This window comes from Canis aureus, chromosome 6, assembly GCF_053574225.1.
Source record: "Canis aureus isolate CA01 chromosome 6, VMU_Caureus_v.1.0, whole genome shotgun sequence".
NCBI lineage: Eukaryota > Metazoa > Chordata > Mammalia > Carnivora > Canidae > Canis > Canis aureus.
In genome coordinates this window covers 58,263,119-58,287,114 of record NC_135616.1, presented here as the reverse complement: position 1 = coordinate 58,287,114, position 23,996 = coordinate 58,263,119, and the positions used below count along the sequence as shown (strand labels likewise).

Genomic DNA, 23,996 nt, shown 5'->3' with positions numbered 1-23,996 from the left:
TCCTGGAGTCCCGGGATCGAGTCCTGCATCAGGCTCCTGTCATGGAGCCTGCTTCTCCCTCTGCCTGTGTCTCTGCCTCTCTCTCTCTCTTTCTCTCTCTCTCTATGTCTATCATGAATAAATAGATAAATAAAATCTTATAAATAAATAAATAAATAAATAAATAAATAAATAAATAAATAAAATTTACTCAGAACTCAGGTTTTCCACAAGTAGCATCTCTTTTCTATGATGCTTAGATCCAGCCAGGGTAAAGTTCAATCAACATCACTATAAATCAGCTCTGACCACAGAGACCTTTAGTTGCAATTACTTGATTAAGAAGTTGCCTATAGGTTCTGGAGCCTGGTCTCCTCTAGAGAAAGAATGGCTGAAGAGCAACACAAGCAAATGCCATCTCAATTCGTCCCTTTCAGGAACTCTCTGCTCCAGGAAAAACTGCAGAAAGAATTGGAGAAGGGGCCCAGCACATGTATGGTGTATGGCTACATATTCCCATCTTCCCTCTTGGACTACAGCTCCACTCCTGCCACAATCTAATCCACTCTCTGTCTGCAGCAAAGTGGGTAACATGACCAGACACTCTGCAAATAGTTCAGCAGCCACACCAATGTTACACGTGCACGTGGAAGGGTAAAAAGAATGAGTTTGCCATAAATTTCATTTTTACTGAACCAGCTAGAAGTCAACTTGCATTTCCATCTATTCCTCAGGGAGAACAATGGATCAGACTCAAAATCCAGCCAGGCCTAATAAAAGGATTACTTGGGAGCCAAATTTAGCATCTCTTTCCAAACTTACCAATCCCGTATCCCTGTTCGCACTTGTACTCCACAGAATTTAGCTCCGAGGGGGGTGGTGGGCACTCCCCCTGCAGGTGCTCACACAAGGCGAACTCCTCAGTCCACAGTCCCTCCTTAGTGCAGAGGATGGGGCGCTACAATATCAAAAGCAAACATTTCCATTCTTATTTTGTTAAGTTCATTTAGAGCAGGGAAAAAGTGGTCTGATGAAACAGTGTGTTCCAACTTTTGGAACCTGGACTAAAAGATACTATTGAAATAATAAACCATTCATTACTGACCAAAAAATAAAAACAAAAAATAAGAAAAGTCAAGACAATGTTTTGCCATTTTGATGTGAAGAAATCATAAACAATTTTGTCATTAATGAAATTTATTAACAATGTATTTTTCTTTGGATATAAGGATTCAGTGAGTTGTTAACTGTAGCCCACATATTTGGAGATATTTTTGGAATTTTTTTCACAGATGGTGTTGTTTTGCATGGATTCATCCATACTATCACACAAATGCTGCTTGTAGCAAATGTCATATTTTTTCAAGAGGAGTGAGATCCAGGGAAACCAATTCATTATTTTTCCAAAGGTATTTTTGCCTTTCTGCTTGAATGGACACATCATAGTTGCCTTTGATCTCATCAAAGTTTTATTCCCTTTCTCTATATGTATGCTGGTTTGTTTAACTTTTGGCTCCACACCCTCAATAATCACAAAGTATACTATATGCAGATCACAGAGAAAATAGCACTAACTCACAAAACCCAAGAAAGAAAGATTTTAGAATTGTAGATAACTCGCCCTTCATCCAGGGCCAACTCCTTGAGGCCTTAGACAATCAGTGTAAACGGATGTATTTGATTTCTCAGGAGTCTCATTTCACAGCATTTTCTTTGCACATCTGTCCAGCAGTGCTTACCTTGGAGTGTTGGACACTGAGATACACATGTGCCAGGAGAGCAGTCAAGGTCATTGATCTCTGCCTAGGAAGTCTGCTTAACTTCCTGTCTCATGTGTGTGTGTGACTTGAAAAGAGTCAAAACTAAAATTGACATAACCATGATAAGACTGTGGTTTTCATCTGAGACCTCTAAAGCCAAAATCCTAGTGAGAATGGCAGTCAAGCAGCACTTTCAGCTTTGCCTCTGCTGAGAAATTTGTGTTCCTGTTCAGGGATCTGTTCTATGGAAAAATATGATACCAGCTTTCATAGCCAGGTTAGGTTAGTGGCCATACATGGGAGGAAATCACATTGCCAAATCAAAATCCCAGAATTTTTTGGAATTTACCCAGGTACCCAACCCATCAGATTTTTCTTTTATCCAAGAGGAAGTTCTAAACTCAGGAAAAACTATTCCAAGAATGTAGTTATCTTCTGAATTTTCTATCAAATCATATTAACACTGCTGGTTAGAATCCCAACTTAGTAAGGCCCAGCCTGTTGGGATTCATTTAGATCATTTCTAGTCAACATTCTTGAATTGGTCATCAAGATTAGAACACAGTCTGATCCAAAACCAAGTTCAAGTCATCTTACCTTTCCACTTTCCTGGTTACAGTTGAGCGCACATTGGCTGTTGAGCTCAAAGCCATTGGTACATTCATACATGCCTTCAAAGACAGGAGAAGGGGGCTCGCACACCACTGGGACACAGCTGCCTTGCTCCCAGATTCCACCCTCCAGGCACTGTATCTTCAGGAAATTGCTGATGAGACATGAAACAAAATAGCCCATTAGACTCCCTCAAGGAGGTCATGGGAGAAGACTGGACTCTAAGTAATATGGGATAAGGAGTAGCAAATAGGCAGTCACAATTGGGTCTTGTTAGCTAAAGGTCCTACCTTATCAGTCTAATTTCTAAGTCAGAGAATCAAAAAAGAGTCAAATGAATTTGCATATAAAACTCATGTTTATACTAATATATTGTAGCCTATTAAATGTACAATAGCATTATGTCTGAAAAAACAGTGAAAGCTTAATCATGTCTAGATTTTGATTTAAAGTGAGAGATATGTGACTCTTCCTTTTACTCACTTAGAGAATACTGTAGTGTTACTAATTGGCTTAATTCCAGTTTTGTTGTTTCTCAGGGAATGTAGAGGCCCAAGGAGAGGAAGAGAGATGGGCGAACAGCCCCTCAGTGAAGCAGTCAGAACACATACAAGGTTGCTGTCATATGGGTATGGTTCATGGTATCCTAAAATGATTATAATAGTATCCTAAAATGATTATAATAATAACATCAAAGATCACTGATCACAGATCATCATAACAAATACAATAATAATGAAAATGTCTGAGATAGTGCCAGAATTACCAAAACATGATGCAGAGACTTGAGGTGAGTAAATGCTGTTGGATAAAACAGTACCAAAAAACTTGCTCAGTGCTGGGTTGCCACAAACCTTTGATTTGTAAAAACTGCAATATCTTCAAAGTACTATAAAGTGAAACACAATAAAACAAGGTATGCCTGTAATATTTGCTATGTAACTCTCAAGAGAGCTTGATAAATATCAGCACAAGGTCTAGATTGTTTACAGTTGGGTTTTGTTTAAGCCTTTCATCTTGGAGAAGCCTCACACCTAAGTGCACTGGGAAATGCCAGGTAGGATGAAGGAAAGAAAAAGTTATCCCACACTCAGGGGACCTCCCAGAAGTGATCTTGGGATCATCAGGGTTCATATGGTAATATAATTTATGAAGTTGCCAATATTTCTTAGTTCTCCAGACAGGGAAGAAGATGCAGCATATGGATTTTCTTTCAGAACAGAGACTCTAAGCCTGAATTTCAGAAGGGCAAGAACCTCACTAGAGATATTATGGCCATTTTGTTTGTTTACAAGTCCATCTTTTCTTGGAAAGCACTCATAGCTTCTGTCAGCCTCTCCAAGGCTGACTCCAAGTAGGCATGACTCAACACTGTCTTCAAAGAACTGCTCTTCCTCCTCGGGCACAAACACGGCCTCCAACCAGAGAAATTGCTTCGAGGCAGACAGCAGTCAATAGAATTAGGTCTTGATGCTGTGAATTCCATTCCATGCCCCTTCCGGCTCACTGTCAATTTGAAGGTGCTTCCCATGCTGCTGTTTTAATGCATCCACTTCTGATCCAGAGCAATCCTGGTTACAAGCTTGTGATTCTAAAACACAAATAATTTCTTGGCCATTGACTCAACCATAGGGCAGCCTTAAATTATCATTTTCTGGGTTCATGATGCTCTTTTTAAATTTAAATATGATCACAACTTTTAGTGACTGTTGCACTATTATACAATGAGCTTCTCCAGTATTCTCATATCACACTAGTAAAATATTTATCACATTGTTTTATGAATGTGCACGTCTCTTTTCCAGTAAGATGGAAACTTTCTGAAGGCAAGCATTGTATCTTATTCTTGTTTTTAATTCCTCATATTAATTTCTAAATAATATCGGGCTTACATCAGGCATTGTTAAGTATCTTCCAAGTTGAATAATTTAACCAAAATTCACAGTGTGTTAGGCATATTGCAGAGCACGTTATACATGGTGACAAACTGAATTATCAGCATACTTATGATGAAATTGTATTATTATTATTCTTATTTCATAAAGAAACACACTCAGAAGTGTGAAATAATTTGCCCTAGATCCTAGCACAGAATTATTTGATTTCAAATAATTTAAATAAATTTTAATAGTTTAACATAATTTGAACAATCTCCACTTAGAAATAAGTGAAAGAGTGTTTGTTAGTTTTTATTGAGGTAAAATTGTTATGTAACATTAGTTTCAGATATGCAACATGATAATTTGATATTTCTATATACCACAAAGTGATCATCGTAAGTCTAGTTACCATCAATCAGCATGCGACGGACCTCCTTCACTCACTTCCTCTGCTCCCAACTCCCTTCCCCTCTGATAACCATCTATCTGTTCTTTGTGTCCATGAGTTTTCTTATATTTGTTCATTCATTTTGGGTTTCTTGATTCAATGGATAAGTAGAATATATGGTAATTATCTTTCCCTATCTGACCTATTTCACTTAGCTTACTACCCTTAAGATATCCATGTTGTCACAAATGGTAAGATTTCCTTCTTTTTAATGGCTGAGTAGTATTTCATCATGTATATACACTACATTTTCTTTTTTTTTCACTACATTTTCTTTATCCATTCATCCTTTGATAGACACTTGATTGTTTCCATATCTCAGCTATTGTAAACAATGCTGCAATGAACACAGGAGTGCAATATATCCTTTCAAATTAGTGTTTTTATTTTTATTTTTTGGATAAACCCCCAGAAATAGAATTACTGGATCATACTATAGTTCTATTCTTGATTTTTTGAGGATCCTCCATACTGTTTTCCATAGTGGCTGCTCTAATTTACATTCACAACAACAGTATACAAGGGTTTCCTTTTCTCCACATCTTCTTCAACACTTGTTATTTCGTATCTTTTTAATAACAGCCATTCTAACAGGTTTGAAAAGATATCTCCCTGTGGTTGTGATCTGCATTTCCCTGATAATTGGTGATTTTGAACATCTTAGCATGTGTCTGTTGGCCATCTGTAGGTCTTCTTTGGAAAAATGTCTATTTAGACCCTTTGCCAATTTTTTAATGGGGTTGTTTGTTTTTTTGCTATTGAGTTGTTCTAAGTTCTTTATATGTTTTGGATATTAACCCCTTATTGGTTATATGATTTGTAAACATTTTCTGCCATTCAGTAGGTTGCCTTTTCATTTTGTTGATGGTTTCCTTCACTGTGAAGAAGTTTTTAGTTTGATGTAGTCCACTTGTTCATTTTTGCTTTTGTTGTCTTTGATTTTGGAATCAAATCCAAAAATTCAATGACCAATGACCAGTGCTGAAGAGTTCACCTCCTACGTTTTCTTCTAGGAGTTTTATGGTTTCAGGTCTTACATTCATGGTCTTACATTCATTACATTTGATCATGTCTACCATTTTGTGTAGAGTGTAAAGCAATGATCTAGTTTCACTGCTTTACATGAGGCCAACCAGTTTTTCCCAACACCATTTATTGAAGAGATTGTCTTTTCCCCCATTGAAAATTTTTGGCTCTTTTGTTGTAACTTATTGATCATATATGTATGGGTTTACTGCTGGCTCTGTATTTCATTTCATTGATCAATGTCTCTTTTTATAACAATATCATATTGTTTTGATTATTATAGCTTTGTAGCATAGTTTGAAATCAGGGAGTATGATACCTCTAGCTTTGTTTTTCCTTTTCAAGATTCCTTTGGCTATCAAAGGTCTTTTGTGACCCTATGCAAATATTAGAACTGTTTGTTCTAGTTCTGTGAAAACACCATTGGGATTTTAATAGGGAATGCAGTCAATTTAGAGATTGCTTTGGGTAGTATGGGTAGTTTAACAATATTCATTCTTCTAATCTAGAAGTATGGAGTATCTTTCCATTTATTTTTGTCTTCTTCAATTTCTTTCATCAATGTCTTTGAGTTTTCAGTATGCAGGTATTTTATCTCCTTGGTTAAATTTATTCCCAGGAATTTTATTCCTTTTGATGCAATTGTACATGGGGTTGTTTTCTTAATTTCTGTAGTAGTTTGTTAAGAGTATATAGAAACAATTTTACTGAATTCACTTAGTAATTCTTCACTAAACTAATCCATACAACTTGACTGAATTCATTTATTAGTTCTAATGATTTTTTTGTATGTAGAATCTTTGGTATTTTCTCCATATAGTATCATATAATCTGCAGATTGTGACAGTGTTGCTTTCTTTCCAGTTTGGAGGGTTTTTATTTCTTCTTCTTGACTAATTGCTATGGCTAGGACTTCCAATACTATGTTGAATAAAAAAAGCAGCAAGAGTGAGCATCTTTGTCTTGTTCTTAATATTAGAAGAAAAGCTTTCAACTTCTATTTAGTATAATGTTAAATAGTTATTGATATTTATACCTTTATTATCAAGAATATTGTAGGGTAGAAATCTGATTTTATGACTGATTTTATGACTGGAATACATCATTTCACTGAATCCTCCAAATGGCAGTTAAGTTAAGTATATTATTATCCACATAGAGAAGGGACCTGAGCCTGAGAGAGATTTCAAGCTAGCTCAAAGATCTACAGTAAAAGGTATATTAGGACCTGGACCGAGGTGAGTTGCTGCCAAAGCCTGTGGTCCTTCCACTGTGTCAGGTTTAACTGCTCCTTTTATGCTCTACAGCCCACTTTGAATATTAATAGCATCTCTATCCTATTCAAAATATTGGAGGCCCTTTACCATGATGCCACATTTATAAGGGTGGCAAAATAAGACCATTCATTTTAAACTTCTGTATTGACTAATAAATTACATATGGAATATTACACAAATCTTAGTATACAGCTCAAGGAATTTTTACATGTGAATACACCTGGGTAATCATTCAGATCAAGATACAGAGCATTTCCAGTGCCCAGTATCCCAAATTCCCCTGGTGTTCCTTATAGTTAAACCTTCCCACACCCTGGCAATCCACACTATTCTGACTTTCATCAACATAGATTAGGTTTGCCTGTTCTTGAACTTTACATAAATGAAATCACATACTATGTAATATTGTGTATATGGCTTCTTTCCCTAAAGGAAGATTCCACCCAAAAATGTCTTCCCAAATCTATTTCAATGAAAGATTTGTAGTTCTTTTGATGATAACGAAACTCCTTTTTGTCCTTCTTGTAGACTGGATATTCTACTCTTCTTTTACACTACAGAGTTTATATTCTCCCAGGGACTCTCTTCTTTCTACAACCTCCCACAGATGAAATCCTTTCCCTACCTCTGCTGAATTGACATCCTCCAGCTGGAGAGAGCAGGCAATACCACTGACACCAGGGGAGAGTCAAGGCTGTAAAACTTTGCATGTCAGCATGGTTATAAAGGAAAACCCTTTCTTGGCCAAGACGATAATATTTTGACTTCATGTGGTATTTTTCTCTGAATTGGTTGGAACTCTTCAACATGGAAATAGTCCTCCCTTTTCTTGCCCAGTGTGAAGAGCCATTCAAGAATGCAGATTTCATATCTTTCCTTGCCAGTTTAATAATCCCAGTGGTGAAGGTAGATAGATCAAACTTGCATGGGGAAGAGTGAGTAGGTCATTGCAGGTGGTAGCTGAACAACATGACAGGCCCTGTGATGCAAACCACCAGTAATATCAGTAAAATATATAGAGAGGGAATACTTGAAGGTAGAAACAAAAGCAGCACAGTTCCCACCAGGACCCCCTGAACTCCACCAGAAGCCACTACAGGCAGGAGTGAGAGGAGTTTGGTAGAGAGATCTGATTCCCTAGGAAATGGCATTTCCTTTCTATAGGGGTCCCCATGTCCCCTCAACCTCATGGATTCTCCTTCCCAGGTTCTTCTCCCTTGTATGAGGAGTGCCTCCTCTGGCCTTCTCTCCATACACTTCTCACAAATTCTGCATGGCACTCTATGAGATGACCCAGTTCAGGTTCTGCCTTCAGATTTCTCACACTGCGTTTGATTGGTCAGTTCCTCAAAGCCCAGTAGCAAGCCCTGTCTCAATGGCTCCACGTCAATGCCTGTCAATCCCTGTTTTGGGCACTAACCTTGAGATCCCATGGTATGGAGCCTAGCACTTGAGTGCCACAAGCTGGTTCTGGCTGTAGGAGACTGTGATTGTAGCAAGAATTCAGTGTCCTGGATTCCTCCTAGATCCAGGAAACTTAGTTTCCACAAAGGACCCTTGAAGGAGACTAAAGCCTATAGCAATGGCAAGACTTTGATCTCTAGTGGTGCCATAGCTCCCTTTTCTGAGTTTAGTGTTGAGGAGTGACCTCTGAGCCTTTTAAAATCATAAATGAAAAAAACTGGTTTATTCACAGTGGTTCAACTCCTTCCCATAAAGTGCTATGAATCAAGAGTCACTTGAAATCATGAAGCAAGTAGTTTGCATTTTAAGGAATGATAGCATTGGATGTTAGATCAATGCACACAGGCAGACCCTCACCAGGACAGGGATTCTAAATTTCGATAGTCTAGTCCAAATGTCCTTCACATGAAACATTCTACCCACTGACTATTAGCTGTCTATATTTTCTTCATTCCAGTGGAATAAATGAGGCTAAACTATGACATTAGGAACCATGAAGTGATTTGCCTAATGCCACACTGCAAGCAATTCACCGGCAAAAGAAAAAACAGACTCCAGGGTTTTCAAATCATAATATAACACCCCAATCCTCAGACCAATGGTTTCCAAATGACATCTGTAGACCAATCATTTAGGAGACATTTAAAAACCTAGATTTACAGGCTTACTAAATCAAGTATCCTGGGATTGTCCTAGCATTCTATATTTTTTAACTGGCTAGCAGTTTTTATATGTAGCCAGGTTGGCAAAACACTAAAATTATGTTTATTTTCCTATTGCAAAAATTAACCTTAAGTGTAGAAATCAGAGAGCAAAATCACCTACCTAACAACCCTGGTTAAAAAGACTGGATGCTTAGCAAAGACCAAACAGTTACAGCCAGACAACTTACTCTGTAAATGGTATCATGAGCAGTTGGGGCTAGGGGTAGGTCTGTATTTATTTTCCTTCTAACTACTCCAGACAAATCACCACAATTTCCAAGTTAGAAGATGCTTTTTCCAATTTCCAGAACTTGTGGTATCCACCTAGTGCTGAAAATCCAGCTGTGCTCTTTCTGCTTTTTACACCATTGCCAGAAAGAAAGATCTTGTAATCAAAACTTGGCTGAAAGTTTGATTGATGTTGCTTGAGGCACACATGAGTCTACCCTACCCCATTCTTCTATCACCACTGCAGGGTTTTCAAGAGTAATATTTATTTTTCACTGGAGAAAATAAAAATATGATTGTTGAGTCCAAGAGAATGATCATGTCTTTACTGATCAAGGGCATCTAGTGTCTCCAATGGGTAGTCCCTCGTGAATAATAACAACAGAAAAACAATCAAATATTGAGCACTTACGTGCTAGGGATTGTGTGAAAGAATATATATCTATATCATTTTATCCTTAAACCCCCCTGTGTGATAAGGACTATTAGTTATGTGAGTTCTTGATGGCCTTATCTTTGTACATGTTCCTCCTCAACCACCCCTATACTATCATCCATCCTGTTGCCCAAGTTTGAAACTTAAAAGACATCTTTGATTCTACTTTTTCTCTCAATCTTACTTTTTTCCCAACTCCCCATCTGATCTTATTCAATCCATCAGCAAGTCCTCTCAGTTTTTCCTCCCAAATATCTCTGGAATCTGTCCCCATACCTCTTGCATCTCCACTGTCTTGAGTGCTAGCCCATGTTCTACCTCTTACCTCCTAACCCCGGACACCACACTTCTCTGGATCCCTTCCTATCCAGTTGGCAAACACCAGCCAGAGAGATGTTTTATAAATACATTACATCATGCTTTTTTTTTTTTTTTTTTTTTTGCTTAGGATATTTCAATTGCCTCCACTTGCATGGAAAAAAATTCCAAATTTTCTCACTTCTTAATCACAATGTCCTGCACAATCTCATCCCATTTTCTCTGACCTCATCCTATGTTCCATTCACCTTCTTTGTTTTTTTATGTTTTAAAAGATTTTATTTATTTATTCCTGAGAGATGCAGAGAGAGAGGCAGAGACATAGGCAGAGGGAGAAGCAGGCCCCAACGTGGGATCCCAACGTGGGACTCAATCCCGGCACTCTGGAATCACACCCTGAGCTGAAGACAGATGCTCAACCACTAAGCCACCCAGATGTGCCTCCATTCATCTTCTTTAATGTACTTTGTCCACATTTGACTTAGAATCCCAAATACTACCAAGTTGTTTCCTGCCAAAGGACTTTGGTACTATTCTCTCTGCTTGTGTTTTTCTTTTTGCTCTTCTGATGGGCTCTTCTTCCTATCTAAAAATAATTTTTGTCACCCCAGAGCAACCTTATTTTACACCTTTATTGTTTTTGGCTTATAATCAAAGCAACTGTCTATCTTTCAAGGAATATATACTCTAATTATTTTGTTTTGGGGGCTTTAGTAATTTATTTCCTGTCTCCCCCACTGGAATATAAGCTTGGTGAGAGCAATATTTTATTTACTATATCGTCTGTCTCCAGCACAATGTCTGATACATAATAGGCACCAATAGACATTGGTTCAATGAATGCATAAATGTTTATGTTTTAGATGAGGTAAGTAAGGTTTAGAAAAGTAAGATAACTTACCTGAAATTACCTAACTAGTTAATGGAAGAGAAGGGATCAGTACCATGATCCATATAATGTCAATGCCTAAATCATAATATGGAAGCACCATTATTCCTAGAAACGGAACTGCATATAAAATATCTCCCTTTATCTAGTACATTTGTACTGAATGTCACAAAATCCTACCGCAAAGAACATCCCTAAAAAGAAAGTGTAAAAGCAGGGAGTAACTGCATCATTTCCATAACACAGATTAGGAATCTGAAGCATTAATTGGATAAGTGGTTTTTTTGTGGCACATGGTCAGCTTCTGAATTGAAATTAGAAGCGTTTTTATTCAGAATACAGTTTAGCCCCTTACCACTTACAGTGTGGTCCCAGAACAGCAGCATTAGAATTATCCGGGAGTTTGTTAGCAAGGTAGAATTTGGGGCTCCACCAGAGAATGACTCAATCAGAATCCATATTTTAATAAGATCCCCAAGTGATTCCTGTGCACAGTCAAGTTTGAGAAGTACTACTCTAGACTATGTTAAAAGACACAGTCCCCGCAGGGAGCCTGCTTCTCCCTCTGCCTATGTCTCTACCTCTCTCTCTGCATCTCTCATGAATAAATAAATAAATCTTTAGAGAGAGAGAGAGAGAGAGAGAGGGAGAGAGAGAGAGAGAGAGGAGAGAGAGAGACAGTCCTCTACCCTATACCAGAGAGCGCCATCAGCACTTCCAATCTCCATCCTCTCAGACGACTGCAGACTTGGTTTCTCAAGCCAATATCCTAAATGAAGGGCAGGAAGACTCAGTCCTGGCCAGCCCAAAGGCCATCAGGGATTCCACCCTCTGTACAGCAGGCCCTCTGATACCTAGTACCAGTCCACTCTACTGAACAAGAAAGAGTTTCAGCAGGACCATCCCTCGAGACACACTGGCTTTGGCTTTTCATTCTTCCCTGACTCTAAAAAAAATGCCCCCTACAAAGCTCTTCTTCCATGTGAAATAGAGCCTCTCTGTCAGAATAAGCAGTGTGCTAAGTCCTAAGAGTACGTAGATAGTGCTACTTCTAAGTTCCACCCCTCACTTCTATCTTTGAACTTTCTGCTACTAGTCATAGGTCTCCAAACTGGCAGATGCAATAATGCCCTGCCCCAGGTCTGAACACCTAATTCAAGTCTGGGGCCCCTTCTCCACTGTTCACTGCCCCCGCCTTAGTTGTCCAACCCTCAGCCTCTCTCATTTTAAGTTCATACCTCCCGCTTAATCTCTTTTGCATTAGCCTCTTGGCCCTTCACATAATCCTCCATAAAGCTAACAGGGTTATCTTCTTACGAAATCTGCTCAGGTTAAACCCAAACATATATGACACAATTAACATCACTGCAGAATTCTAATATTCATTCCTCTCAGTCTGTATTCGAGGACCTGGTGATTACACTGAAGTGAACTGGTTCCAAAACAAAAAAATATTAAATAGGAATCTCTTGCCTTCACCATCTTTCATTCTTCAGTTATCTGTTCATTCATACAAGCAGTCAACAAATATTCATGAGCTTCTAGTATGGGCGCATGCATTACATTAGGTTCCACAGTTGTAGAAACAAATATTAATACCATAATACAACTGACCTCTGGGAGTCCAAAGAGGGAGCCTCAGCACTGCCTGAGGACATGAAGGATATCAGGAAAGAAACACTCTGAGATGGGTTCATTAGGTAGAGAAGGAGGAGAAGGGAATACTTGCCAGGAGATCGATGCATCCAAGAATGCAGAGGCGTAAAAGGTAGTGTCTATTTGAAATCTCAGCCAAAAGTATAAATGGGAAAAGTATGCATATCTGTGCCCATCCTAATTTTTGAAGTATGTTCAGCTTTATCTTGTTCTATCTTGTGGTGAGGAAAAGGCAGGGCAAGAGAAGAGCCTGTGGGAAGGCAAGTGGGACAAAATTCTGGCAGAAAAGGGCCACAAATTGTATGAATTCAATTTCAGAGGGCAAGTTCTCTCATTCAAGAAATCCTTTGTCTATCCTCACAACGCTTTCAGCGTGTGAATTCCTCCAGGTATTATTATATCTCTGTTCCCGGTCAGTACAACTCACAGACAGGTCTGATAGAAAGTGCTCACAGTATAAACACATATCCAAACCCTCACCTTGGAATTAACTATTCAATCACTGCATGTCATTGTCCCTCTTTCAGAAAGCAAAGCTCTTTACATGGCCCCTTGTCCAGAAGTCGGAGCAATGATAAAACCTGAACCCGCTAAGGAGTTATTAGAATTTCTAGAAGGTTGCGACGTACCTAAGGACTTTGGACTTTACAAAGGGGAATCCCATGTTTGCAGTGCTCCTGATAGCTCAGCTTTCTGATGTGGGCTAGAATGAAAAGGCTGGTTAACATTCTTCTTGAAATTTTCCTGGACTAAAGACAGAGTCAGATGTCTCAGTAGCCTTCAGCAAGCTTTTAGTGGCTGCATCGGGTGATTCTCATCAGGATTACAGCATGACTGAGTAGTGAAGAGCAGATGATTTGGAATCAGGAGACTAACACTTGAACTCCGGATGTGGCTCTAAATAAATCTCGGGCTTTTAAAATTACTTAGCTTTCTTGCCTCAGCTTTCCTATCTGAAAATTGGGGTTTATAATAGCTTCCTTACAGGCTTATTAGAAGATTATAAAATTTAGTGTATATACAACATGTAGTACAATGAATGGCACATACAATTCCCAAAGAGCAGCAGAAATTATTAGCTCTGATACTCGAAAGAGCTACTCAGCCATACTCTCTGTCCCTCCTTCTCTTATCTTTCACCCTGTGTGTGTGATGTTCTGTGGTAACATTCTACTCAGCCTTCCAAACCTTCTCAGTTCTTCAGATATTTGTGCCATCCAGACACCTTCAGGAGGTAGTTTGTAAATCAGTTGGGCCAGACCTGACTCCATCATAGACAGCAAAAGCAAGGTCAAAATCAAAATGTTCACCCACTAGGACCAAAAAAGGGATTAGCAGGAGAGGATGGGGTAGGAGAAAAAAAGGCAAAGAAAGGGCATCAGAGAGACAAAGTATGGATTGAAGAAAGCCCTGTTGGTGTGTGTGTGTGTGTGTGTGTGTGTGTGTGTGCGTGTGTGTGAAATCCAGTGCTTACTCATATAAGATTTTAAAAATTATTCTTCCTAATTAATAGAGAAATCAGCAGTCAATATAATATCAAAAGAGGAAGGATAGCTTTACAATCAGATGCTCCCTTGCTTGAGATTGAAGGTCACAGGGAAATTTATGAGTTCAACAAATGCTGTGTTTGAAGTAAAGGCCTGCATGCCAATCGCTGGAGCCCTGGGAAGCCTGCGGCAGGGAGCTGGCCTGCACCCAGGTGTGCATATGAGTGGCCAAGGCTTGGAGAAGAGGTTTAGTCACTTTGATGCCAAAAGAGGCTGTAATCAATTAGCCTAAAGCTCACATTATCCTACAATGGCAAGAGAATTGAGGATTCCAAGAATAAACTTTGAATGTATTTACTATAAACAATAATTATAAAGCCAGACAATGTCTTAATGGAAAGAAAACAAATTTCCATTTTTCACAGATGCATGAGTGTACACAGAGATTATAGTGTGTCCCTTCATTGGCAAATCATAGATAGCACATGTGTCTCTGTCTATATATATAGGTTTAACATCTGTTCATATATGCACAATGTTAGGACAGAATTTAAAAATTATGTAGATTGTTTTACTGACTTTTTAGAAATCACAAATCCAGAATATTTAAGAAGTTTAGCATTTGTCTTAACTACACATTTCCATTTCACTAGCCAAGTCTTTCTTTCCCTTCCTATGGTATGATAAAATCAGTTGAACCTCAGAGTTTCAAGCTATAGTTCAAAAATATCAAGAGTCTAAAAAACCAGGTAACATCTCCAGGACATGCCCTTCCTTTCTGTTCCCGCACCGGTCTGACCTCATTTGTTTGTCCCAATTGTTGAAGTATGTTCAGTTCTATCTTGCTATTTCATTTCCATTTCTTTCTCCTTATATCCCTCTTTTCCCTTTTCATGGTCTACTGGAAGCCACTGTAGTATTTGGATACTGAGTTGAAGCATCTGGAGAGGGTTCTGCTTGGGGTAGGGAACTGCATATATATTTTTTTAATTTAATGAACTTTCTGTTTTGGTGTGTGTGTGTGTATGTGTGTGTGTGTGTGTGTGTGTGTGTGTGTGTTATAGGCAAAGGAAGTGCACTCCCCTACTGGACCCGGTAATGAACACCTGTACCTCCTACCTGAAATGCCAGCTTCAGTCATCCTATTCCTATGCAGTTTTTCAGCAGATAGGCACCAACCATGGATGGGAGACAACAGCCATGGATAAAAATGTAGGTGAGTGTATTCCTTGTTAAAGAAGAAGTTTACACACCAAAAGCAACAGCCATTTTGCAAGGGGCATTAACCTGATGATGACGATGATGATGATGATGATAAAATACCAGCAACTGCCAACCTAGAGTTTTATATGACTAAGAACTGTGCTCACTTCTTTACATCTATTGTCTAATTTACTCCTTTTAAGAAGCTGTAAGTATTTCTATTTCCTAATATCCATTTTGTAAATGAAAACAGTGATGTTCAGTATAGATCAGTAACTTGCCCAAGGTCTAAGAGCTAATAAGTGACAGAGTTAAGATTCAAAGTCAGATCTCACTAATCCCAGGGCCTATGTATTAAGCTAAGAGAAAAATCTTGGATGAAGGAATACTTTCCTAGCATTCTGATTAAATTTTCTTCTCTAGGGAAATTTCAGAGAAGTACTTAATCTTCAGACTCAATTCTAGAGATCTTAAAAATGGACCCATCTACTGGCTTCAAGGAATACCTAGATCTATTCCTCTTGGGTGTGGATGGAGAACAATTCACCAAAACCTATTGAAAAGAAGAGAATAAAAACCTGGACTGTTTACTCAGACCAGAAATTCCCCAAGTATTACCATAAGCACTGCCGACTAAGATTGTGCCCTGTGCAGTATTATATCACTGTTTCTCTGGCTTTTCCTTGTGGCAATAAATTGTTATGTATCACTTCTCTCAATAGTATTATGCCAAAGTGCTAACTCTTCTCATTGATTCTACTGAGATGGAAAATAAAATATAGACTCTTAGAGCTGGAAGTTTCTCAAGATTTCCCCTTATTTTACAAATGTGGGGCGGGGGGAAGGCCCAGAGAGATGTAGTGATTTACTCAATATTGAAAGTCTTGTTAGCCAAGAGCATGGGCTTTGGAGTCAGAATGGTTTAACAGCATATATCCCCTGAGTGATTGTGGGAAGGCTACTAATGATACTCTGAGTCTCAGTTTCCTCATCTGTCTAATAATATATTGAAGTATATTATTATTACAGTATATCAAGTTATGCATTACTATATCATAGCATACCATATTATACTATCATCTTATTATATCATGCATTCAATAGAACAGATCCAAGGCCTTATGCTTTTTAACTCTCTGTCATACCAAATGATCTTTCTGCATGTAGAGATGGGTCAAGTCCACATGTATAGTCCACAGCCATCTCAAGCCTTCCTCTCAAGTCAGAAGAGACAAAATCCATTAAAGAGGTTTACCAACCAAACATTTGTTAAACGCTAAATAGTCTTAATGTGAGGTCTATTTTTTACCATCTTTACCTACATTTGTGTTTATAGAAATTAAATAGATATGTATTCTTTGGAAAAATTGATACCATAATGACTCTCAGAAAGTACGGCTGTTTATAATCTAAGAAAGATCTGACTACTACAGCACCCTTCACATGGCATCTTGGCGCATGACTTATAGAGGGAGAGGGTGTCTAAGTAAACTTAGAAGGTTGGAATAATTTATAAGTTAAATTAATTATGGGCCCTAATGAGGTTAGCCTAACCTTCGCACATAAAGATAACACCTAATGAGAAAAAGGTAATCGTGGGAGTGAAAGATAAGGGGAGAACATAATATGGTCTTTTTGATAAATATAAGCCAAACACACTTATTTTAGCTTTGTGGGACATCAAGTTAATAAAACAAGAGAGGAGTGATAAACAATGATGTGTATGTGGAAGTAAATTGTGGGGGAGGAAAAGAAAATAGCTTAAAGGAGCCTGTGTACATGTTGTAAAATATCAATAAGAAAGGACTCATGATACTACGTAAACTTTACAATTTCTTTGGAGTTACAATTGTCTGTAATTTTTTTGATTAACTCCAAATATAAATAAGCCTCAAAGAGACATGTAAAAATCTGGCGTGCAAAAGTGCTGTTATACTAATTTTGAAAAAAGAAAACATTACTCTGGATATTTTTTAGACAAGTCAAAATCCCATGACTGATACTGTTCTTACAGAAACAAAGGTTTCCCTAAACTTGTGCTTCTTGATTTTGGCTGTATATTGGAACAACTTGGGAAGCTTGGCAAAACGCTAATGCCTGGATGCCACTTGCACATTCTCATGTAATTGGTTTAGGGTATGAGCTGAACATTAAGATGTTTTAAATCTCCCCAAATGATACTAATGTGCACCAGGTATGAGAACTTGTTGTTCTGGTGAGCTTGTTGAGAGGTCTAATCCTTTTGTGGTACTATTAACTTGTACAGAGTTGTGCTAATCAAGCTTACATATGTGTTGAATAGATAAAAGTAAACAGTCTTTGGAGAAGATGATTCCTTCCATGTTACCGAGACAATTGCTAGAAGAAAAACATACACATATATTCTTGGAGTTCTTCCATTCTAAAGCCCTTAAAACAGAGATCTCCACTCCCTCATAAGAAACCGCTCCCTTTCCTTCACCATTTATTAGTATCAAATTCAAATCAAATTCCTATTAAGGCCTTTCTAATAAATGTATTTTCATTCATTCATAAAGTATTTATTGAGTACCTACCAATAAATGTAGTAGCCATTGGGCACACAAAGCTAAACAAATATTCATGGTCTGTTAGAGAATATAGACAAATAACCAGACCATTTCTTCTCAGTGAGTTAAATGATGTTATCAGGGAAGTTCTGTGTGCAGTGTAATCCTGGGAAGGACAGTTCTTAAAGACTGGAGAGATTTGGTAGTCTTCCTAGATAAAACCGTATCTATGCTAAAAATAGGAGAGTAAGAATCAAGCTAAGGCAAAGGTCACTGCTGGGGAGAGCTCTGACCCAGAGGTATGTTAACCTTGGCTTAGATAAAGAAGTAGAATAAATCCAATGGTATATGAGAGCCTAGAGAAGAAGGGAGAAAATCAGGGAGTGAAAAAGAACAGTTGGAAGGAAGTGGTCTCCCAGGGAAGAAAGTAAGCAATGAACCTGTAGAAGTACGCAAATCCAGCTAGATTGTATAAGACGTTAAAACTATTTTAAGCTTTTTTTGTTTTTACTTTCCTAGTGAAATGGCTGCCACTCAATTTTATGTAGGGGAAAACTATAATTGGAATTCTGTTTTTTGAAGATCATTTTTGCTGAAAGTAGTGAATGTATTAAAGGGAGAAAGACTAGTCAGAAAGACTAGGTCAGAAGTGAAAAAGGATAGTGGCCTGCTAAAGAGAAGTGGAGAAATGGACATATCTGAAACTCAGTAAGATGATACTTGACGAAAGTTGATGACTGGTTTGAATGGGGGTGAAGGAGACTGAAGTTTTGTGCAGGTTCTTGGCCTGACCAACCACATGAAACACAGAAGGATGTTAAGATTTGAAAGAGATCGGGGCACCTGGGTGGCTCAGTTGGTTAAGCATCTGCCTTTGGCTCAAGTCATGGTCTCGGGGTCCTGGGATTGAGCCCCACATTGGGCTCTCTGCTCAACAAGGAGTCTACTTCTCCCTCTGTATTCTCTCTCACTCTCTCTCAAATAGATAAATAAAATATTTTTAAAAATACTTGAAAGGGATTATAATAGGCTCTGTTTTATATAGTAAGAGTTTAAAATGCAGATGGGATATCCCAGTGGCTATATCCATAGGCAGTTGTTCTAATGGTCCTTATTAGAAAAGACTAGAGTAGAAGGTACTGATTTAGGAAGCATCAGCATGTGGATGATGGTTGAGGCTACATGGTAAATAAGCTTTATCCCAGACAAGTGTGCAGAACAAGAGAAAAAAGTGAACTCCAGAGAAACATCTACATTGAAGAAATGGGCAGAGGGGGTAAAGCTAGAAAACAAAATTGAGAAGAGATAGAGAAGGAGGAAAATCAGGGAGTGAAAAAAGAATAGAATAAAGGAAGAAGTTTCAAGCAGACTGCAGCCAATTATGCTGTAATAAAGAGTCTAACTCCATTTTTAATGTTTGTTGACAGCTTTCAAGCCCCAGCATCTCTCACACCTGAGCAAGCCTATCAGAAAGCTGTATGCTTCCTCTTTTGGCCTCAGCAGAAAGTTCAAACCACACAGGTTCTGTTCACCTGCAGAAACCCGAAGCCCCACACCCAAAGCACCATAAAACTCCAGGCCCTCTCCTTTCCCTGATTTCCCTGGCCACTGAAAGATCAACCTGGGATCCTCCCCTTCTCTTTCCAGAAGGCCTCATTATGTGAGTAATACATCTTTTCAAAGTCTGTTGGTCTATGTGTAGTATCATTAGTTTCAACATCACACCAAATTATGGGCAGAAGGATCCATCCTATCTCTCATGGTGACCACAACATAAACCAAATATTCTCAAGTAACCTGAGGACCAAGAAGAGTCACTGTATTTGGCAGCAGAAAGATCCATGGCAATCACAGCTCTAGTGAAGAGACAGAAATAAAAACATGAATGTCAAACTATGAAGGAGGGAAAAGATGGCAAGATAGAGATAGGAAGTACAAACAACTCTTACAAGTTTCATTGTAAAAGGGAGAGACAAAAATAGAGTGGTAGCTGGGGACGGGGGCACGAGATCAAGAAAAGGCTCTGCTTGTTTGAATTGTACCATGGGAGAAACCCGAGCACCATGAAAGAGAAGTAACTGGGCAAGAGGGAAGGAGAAGCCTCAGATGTAGAAAAGAAGTTAAATGGGTTGAGAGAAATCCCCAAGAAGGGAGACAGCATCTACAGCAAAGGTGGTGAACTTCATTTTAGACAGCAGGTAGGGAGGAGTGCATGTTTGGGGTATAGATTAGTTTGCACACCTGTGGGCAGACTCTTCACTCTGGGGATGGAGGTGATAGCTGGAAGTTTGGGAAGAGGTGTTGAGACTGGAGGAAAAAAGGTGTGGAGTGGTCTTCAAGATTTAAGACATGGGGCACCTGGGTGGCTCAGTGGCTGAGCATCTGCCTTCAGCTCAAGTCATGATCCCAGAGTCCTGGGATTGAGTCCCACGTTGGACTCCCTGGCAGGGAGCCTGCTTCTCCCTCTGCCTATGTCTCTGCCTCTCTCTGTGTGTCTCTTATGAATGAATAAATACAATCTTTAAAAAAAAGAATAAAGACATGCTTGTCCTCAAAACATAGAAGGCTTTGGGCACAGGGTTGAAAGCTCATGTACCTTTCTTCTTGCCATCTTGGAGTGCCAGTCTCTTCTGGGTTCCCCATTTTGGAAGATCTGCCTAATTTTCCATTTTTTTTACTCTCTGCCTCCACAAATTGCTATAATCTTCACTTCATTTTGTTTTTAAACTGTTTATCCATTTATCTCATAAAATCTGGAAAATTTAGCAAATATAAGAAAGCAGAAAAAGAAAAGATATAATCTCTAGGTAGTAGGATTATAGAGAACATCTTTTCTTTTTCTGCTTTTTTTATCATTTTTATAGTAACTAGAAATGTTTATGATATTAGTAATTATAATCTCTAGGTAGGATTATAGAGAATAATTACTAATATCATAAACATTTCTAGTTACCATAAAAATGATAAAAATATTCTTTTAATATGAAAAATAGAAATTGTATCATTTTTAACAATTATTTTCTTGCTTTTATCCACTTGACATTGTATTGTGAATGTCTTCCCTTGTCTTTAATGTTCTTCCAAACACGTTGATAGTACCAGGCTATTTCATGATATGGCTGTACCATTGTATAGCTGTATTATATAATAGAGATTAATTTTTTAATTGATTTTTTGCTTCCCCAACATCCATTTACCCTCCTTATCAATTTCCCTCTGGAGAACCCACTGGACTTGGGTGATGCTGACTCCAGCCATGACTTTAAGGTCACAGTCCCTGACCCAGGCCTAAGCCATTGCATTTTCCATTCTCAGGAACTAGATCCGGTGTGGGCAGTGCTACTTTCTAATCCTGTGAAGAAGGGGCCAGGAATCCAGGAGCCATGTGAAAGTGCCTCTCTTGGAGCTGTCTCCTTCTCTGCTATACTTCATGGAAAAATAAAGCACATGAGAGAGGGAGTGTGGAGGCTGTGTGCTCCCTGAGGTCAGAGTGTAGGTCCTCCTCCTCATGCATGTTTCCTCAGACTGGCATAGAGCATGAAGGTAGTGAACTTGCCAATTGCGGCTATGCCCGCCCTGCAGCCTCTGAGCAGAATGGGACAAAACTTAAATGGGTTAATCCCAAGAGAAAAGCCAGATCCAGTACTTTCTTTTCTCTTGAAACAATGTTCAATAGACTTGAGAAGAGCAGGAAGGGAATGTACTTGGCTGATTTTCTTGTAGTTGTTGCCTTGTTTTAAAAAGAAATGAACAAAAAGGAATACCTGGTGCTTACATTGAACGTCATAGCTGATAAAATGCTTTCAGGACGTTACCTACTTTCAGCCTTCAAACAACACTGTTGGATAGAAATTACTCTACCCCTCACATTATGGATGCAAAAACTGAGACACATGGATATTGAGTCTGTTGTTCAGAGTCATGCAAACAACAAGCTGTGAATCTGACCATCAAGTGGATTTTTTCCACAACTCATAAAATTAGCATGTGCCCACTCTGTCTGGATTGCTCTCCCTGCCTGCTTTTCTCAATCTTTTCTTCTCCTGCTTGCACATCCAAGGAAGAAGTGTAGAGCCCCATTTGTATGGCTCTGGGCTCTTTCCACCAAGCAAGGAACAAGGCTGACATAGTCCGTTGAGTAAACAGAAGTGGTAAGTGACAGTGATTTGCGCCTGATTTACAAACTTCTGATTACCAATCCACCGCCTGCTATGTAAACAGGTGTAAACTAAGATTTAAATCAGTTTACACAGTGTGGTAAATAATTTAATCTTTTCTCAGCATGGTGTTTGTGAATGTAAGTGTTTATGCCAAAACTGATGCCGATGTTGCAAGCTTCCAGTTTCTCAACCAGAAAAGCTGTACCAATAAATGGCTGCTGTGTGCCCCTGTGCCCTGGTTGGGGAAACAGGCCCAGGGTAAGGGAGAAAGCCCACAGTTCTGGGGGGGATGCCTCATTCGCAACACAGAGTTCAGTCATGGGCCAAGGGAGCTAGAAATAATCCTTCCACCCTTAATTCTTCGGGTTCCTGAGACTTTTCTCTCCCCCCTCAATTATTCTCTGCACCGCTCTGCAGACACCTGAGTCAGCTGCAGGTCTGTGTAAAGGGAGGCAAGAAATGAGAGGGAAAAAGCCAGAAAACAGCCGCCTTCAGAGGAGCTATGCTATGATTCGCACTTAAGATGGCCTGGGTCCTCACTGCCTGTCAATGCATGCCTATGCAAATAGATCTAGACCCTATGAAAATCACATGCAAATGTGTTTTCAGTTGTCAAAAACTGTTGACTATACCTGCTAGAGTCCACTGAACCAGAGTGATGCCTCTTATGAATATTTCATCAGTATTATTCATATTCTCATCAGCCTGGCCCTCGTCCAACTTGCTCCCCCCTCCCACATAGAAGCCTGTGCTTCCTCTGGAGTGGAAGGCTCTGGGCAAAGTCAGACTCCATCTACTCCTAGTAAGATGGTGGGGTGAAGGGCAAATGCAAGCCAGAGGGCAAGTGTGCTGATATTCTTCTGTCCCCTTAGAGAATTCTCGCTTATAAGCAAAGCTTGTATGTCTCAGCATAGCTAAGGTCTTGTTAGTTCAAAAAACAAAAACAAAAACCAGCTTTTAAAAAAAACAACCTACAATGGTCAGGCTTTTAATTAAGTCCTGGGTAAGAAATGAACTGGATTTTCTCCTACACTGACATAATTTACTATAGGGAAAGAATAGCTACTATTTACTGAGTACAAGGAATTTCTTTTCCTGAAAGCTTTTTGTTCGTTCAGAAAATTTCTTTTTCTGAAATCATTTATTGAGCAATTGGCACAAGGCAGGCACTGGGTTGGATGTGCATTATCTCATTTCATCTTCAGTTCAACACTCTGATGTGGGCATTATCCTCAACTTACAAAGGAGACTGAGACCCAAAATGTTAAGTAACTTGCCTGAGGTTACTCAGCTGATAAAAAGGGGAGATGGCTGAGATTTGGAGCCCAGCATGACTCTCTTCAAAGCCTTTTCTCTTAAATGATCCTGCAAAGCTTTTATTCTTTCTGATCAGAAGAAAGGCACTCCTGGCTTCTGGGTCCAGGAGTGTGCACACAGAAAGTCCAGGAGGGAGAAAGCAGAGAAACTACCATAATGTTAATGGCTAATATGTTTTATGTGTTAAAAATAAATTGACCAAACCTTATATTGTATTAATTCATTAATGTATTTAGTCCCCACACCAGCCCTATCAGATAGATATTATTATTATCGTTGTTCTACAGATAAGAAGACTGAGGCAGAGAAAGAAACCTTCCCAGCATCACACAGGCAATAAATGGCTGGATTGGGGACCAGCCCAGGCTGTCTCTCCCAGAGCCACAATTGTTAAGTTCCCAACTGTCCTGATGAGGATATTCCGCCCATGACAATACCCTGAGAAGCTTCCAACACAGACGTTCAAGGACAACAATAATTAGAGCAGGGATTCTTTGAAAATCCCCTAGGTTAGGCCTGGAATCTCCCATGGGCAGGAGAATCTTTCCAGAAAGCACACCTGGTCAACCTGCCCTCATGACTAGGGAATATACCCATGCAGGTGAAGAGAGATTATATAGAAAA

The 23,996-nt window shown here is 39.0% G+C and overlaps 1 protein-coding gene across 4 annotated transcripts in view; it reads right to left on the bottom strand.

Moving 5' to 3' along the window:
- The window catches only part of PAPPA2 (pappalysin 2), a 269,963-nt gene that overhangs the window by 52,310 nt on the left and 193,657 nt on the right, over positions 1 to 23,996 (bottom strand). For all 4 annotated transcript variants that reach the window (XM_077901785.1, XM_077901786.1, XM_077901784.1 and 1 more), the window contains 2 exons: positions 2,337 to 2,505; positions 802 to 937 (listed from right to left, as the gene is read on the bottom strand). In XM_077901785.1, coding sequence (XP_077757911.1) covers positions 802 to 937; positions 2,337 to 2,505 — 305 coding nt within the window. Of the gene's footprint in view, positions 1 to 801; positions 938 to 2,336; positions 2,506 to 23,996 lie in introns of those variants that run through there.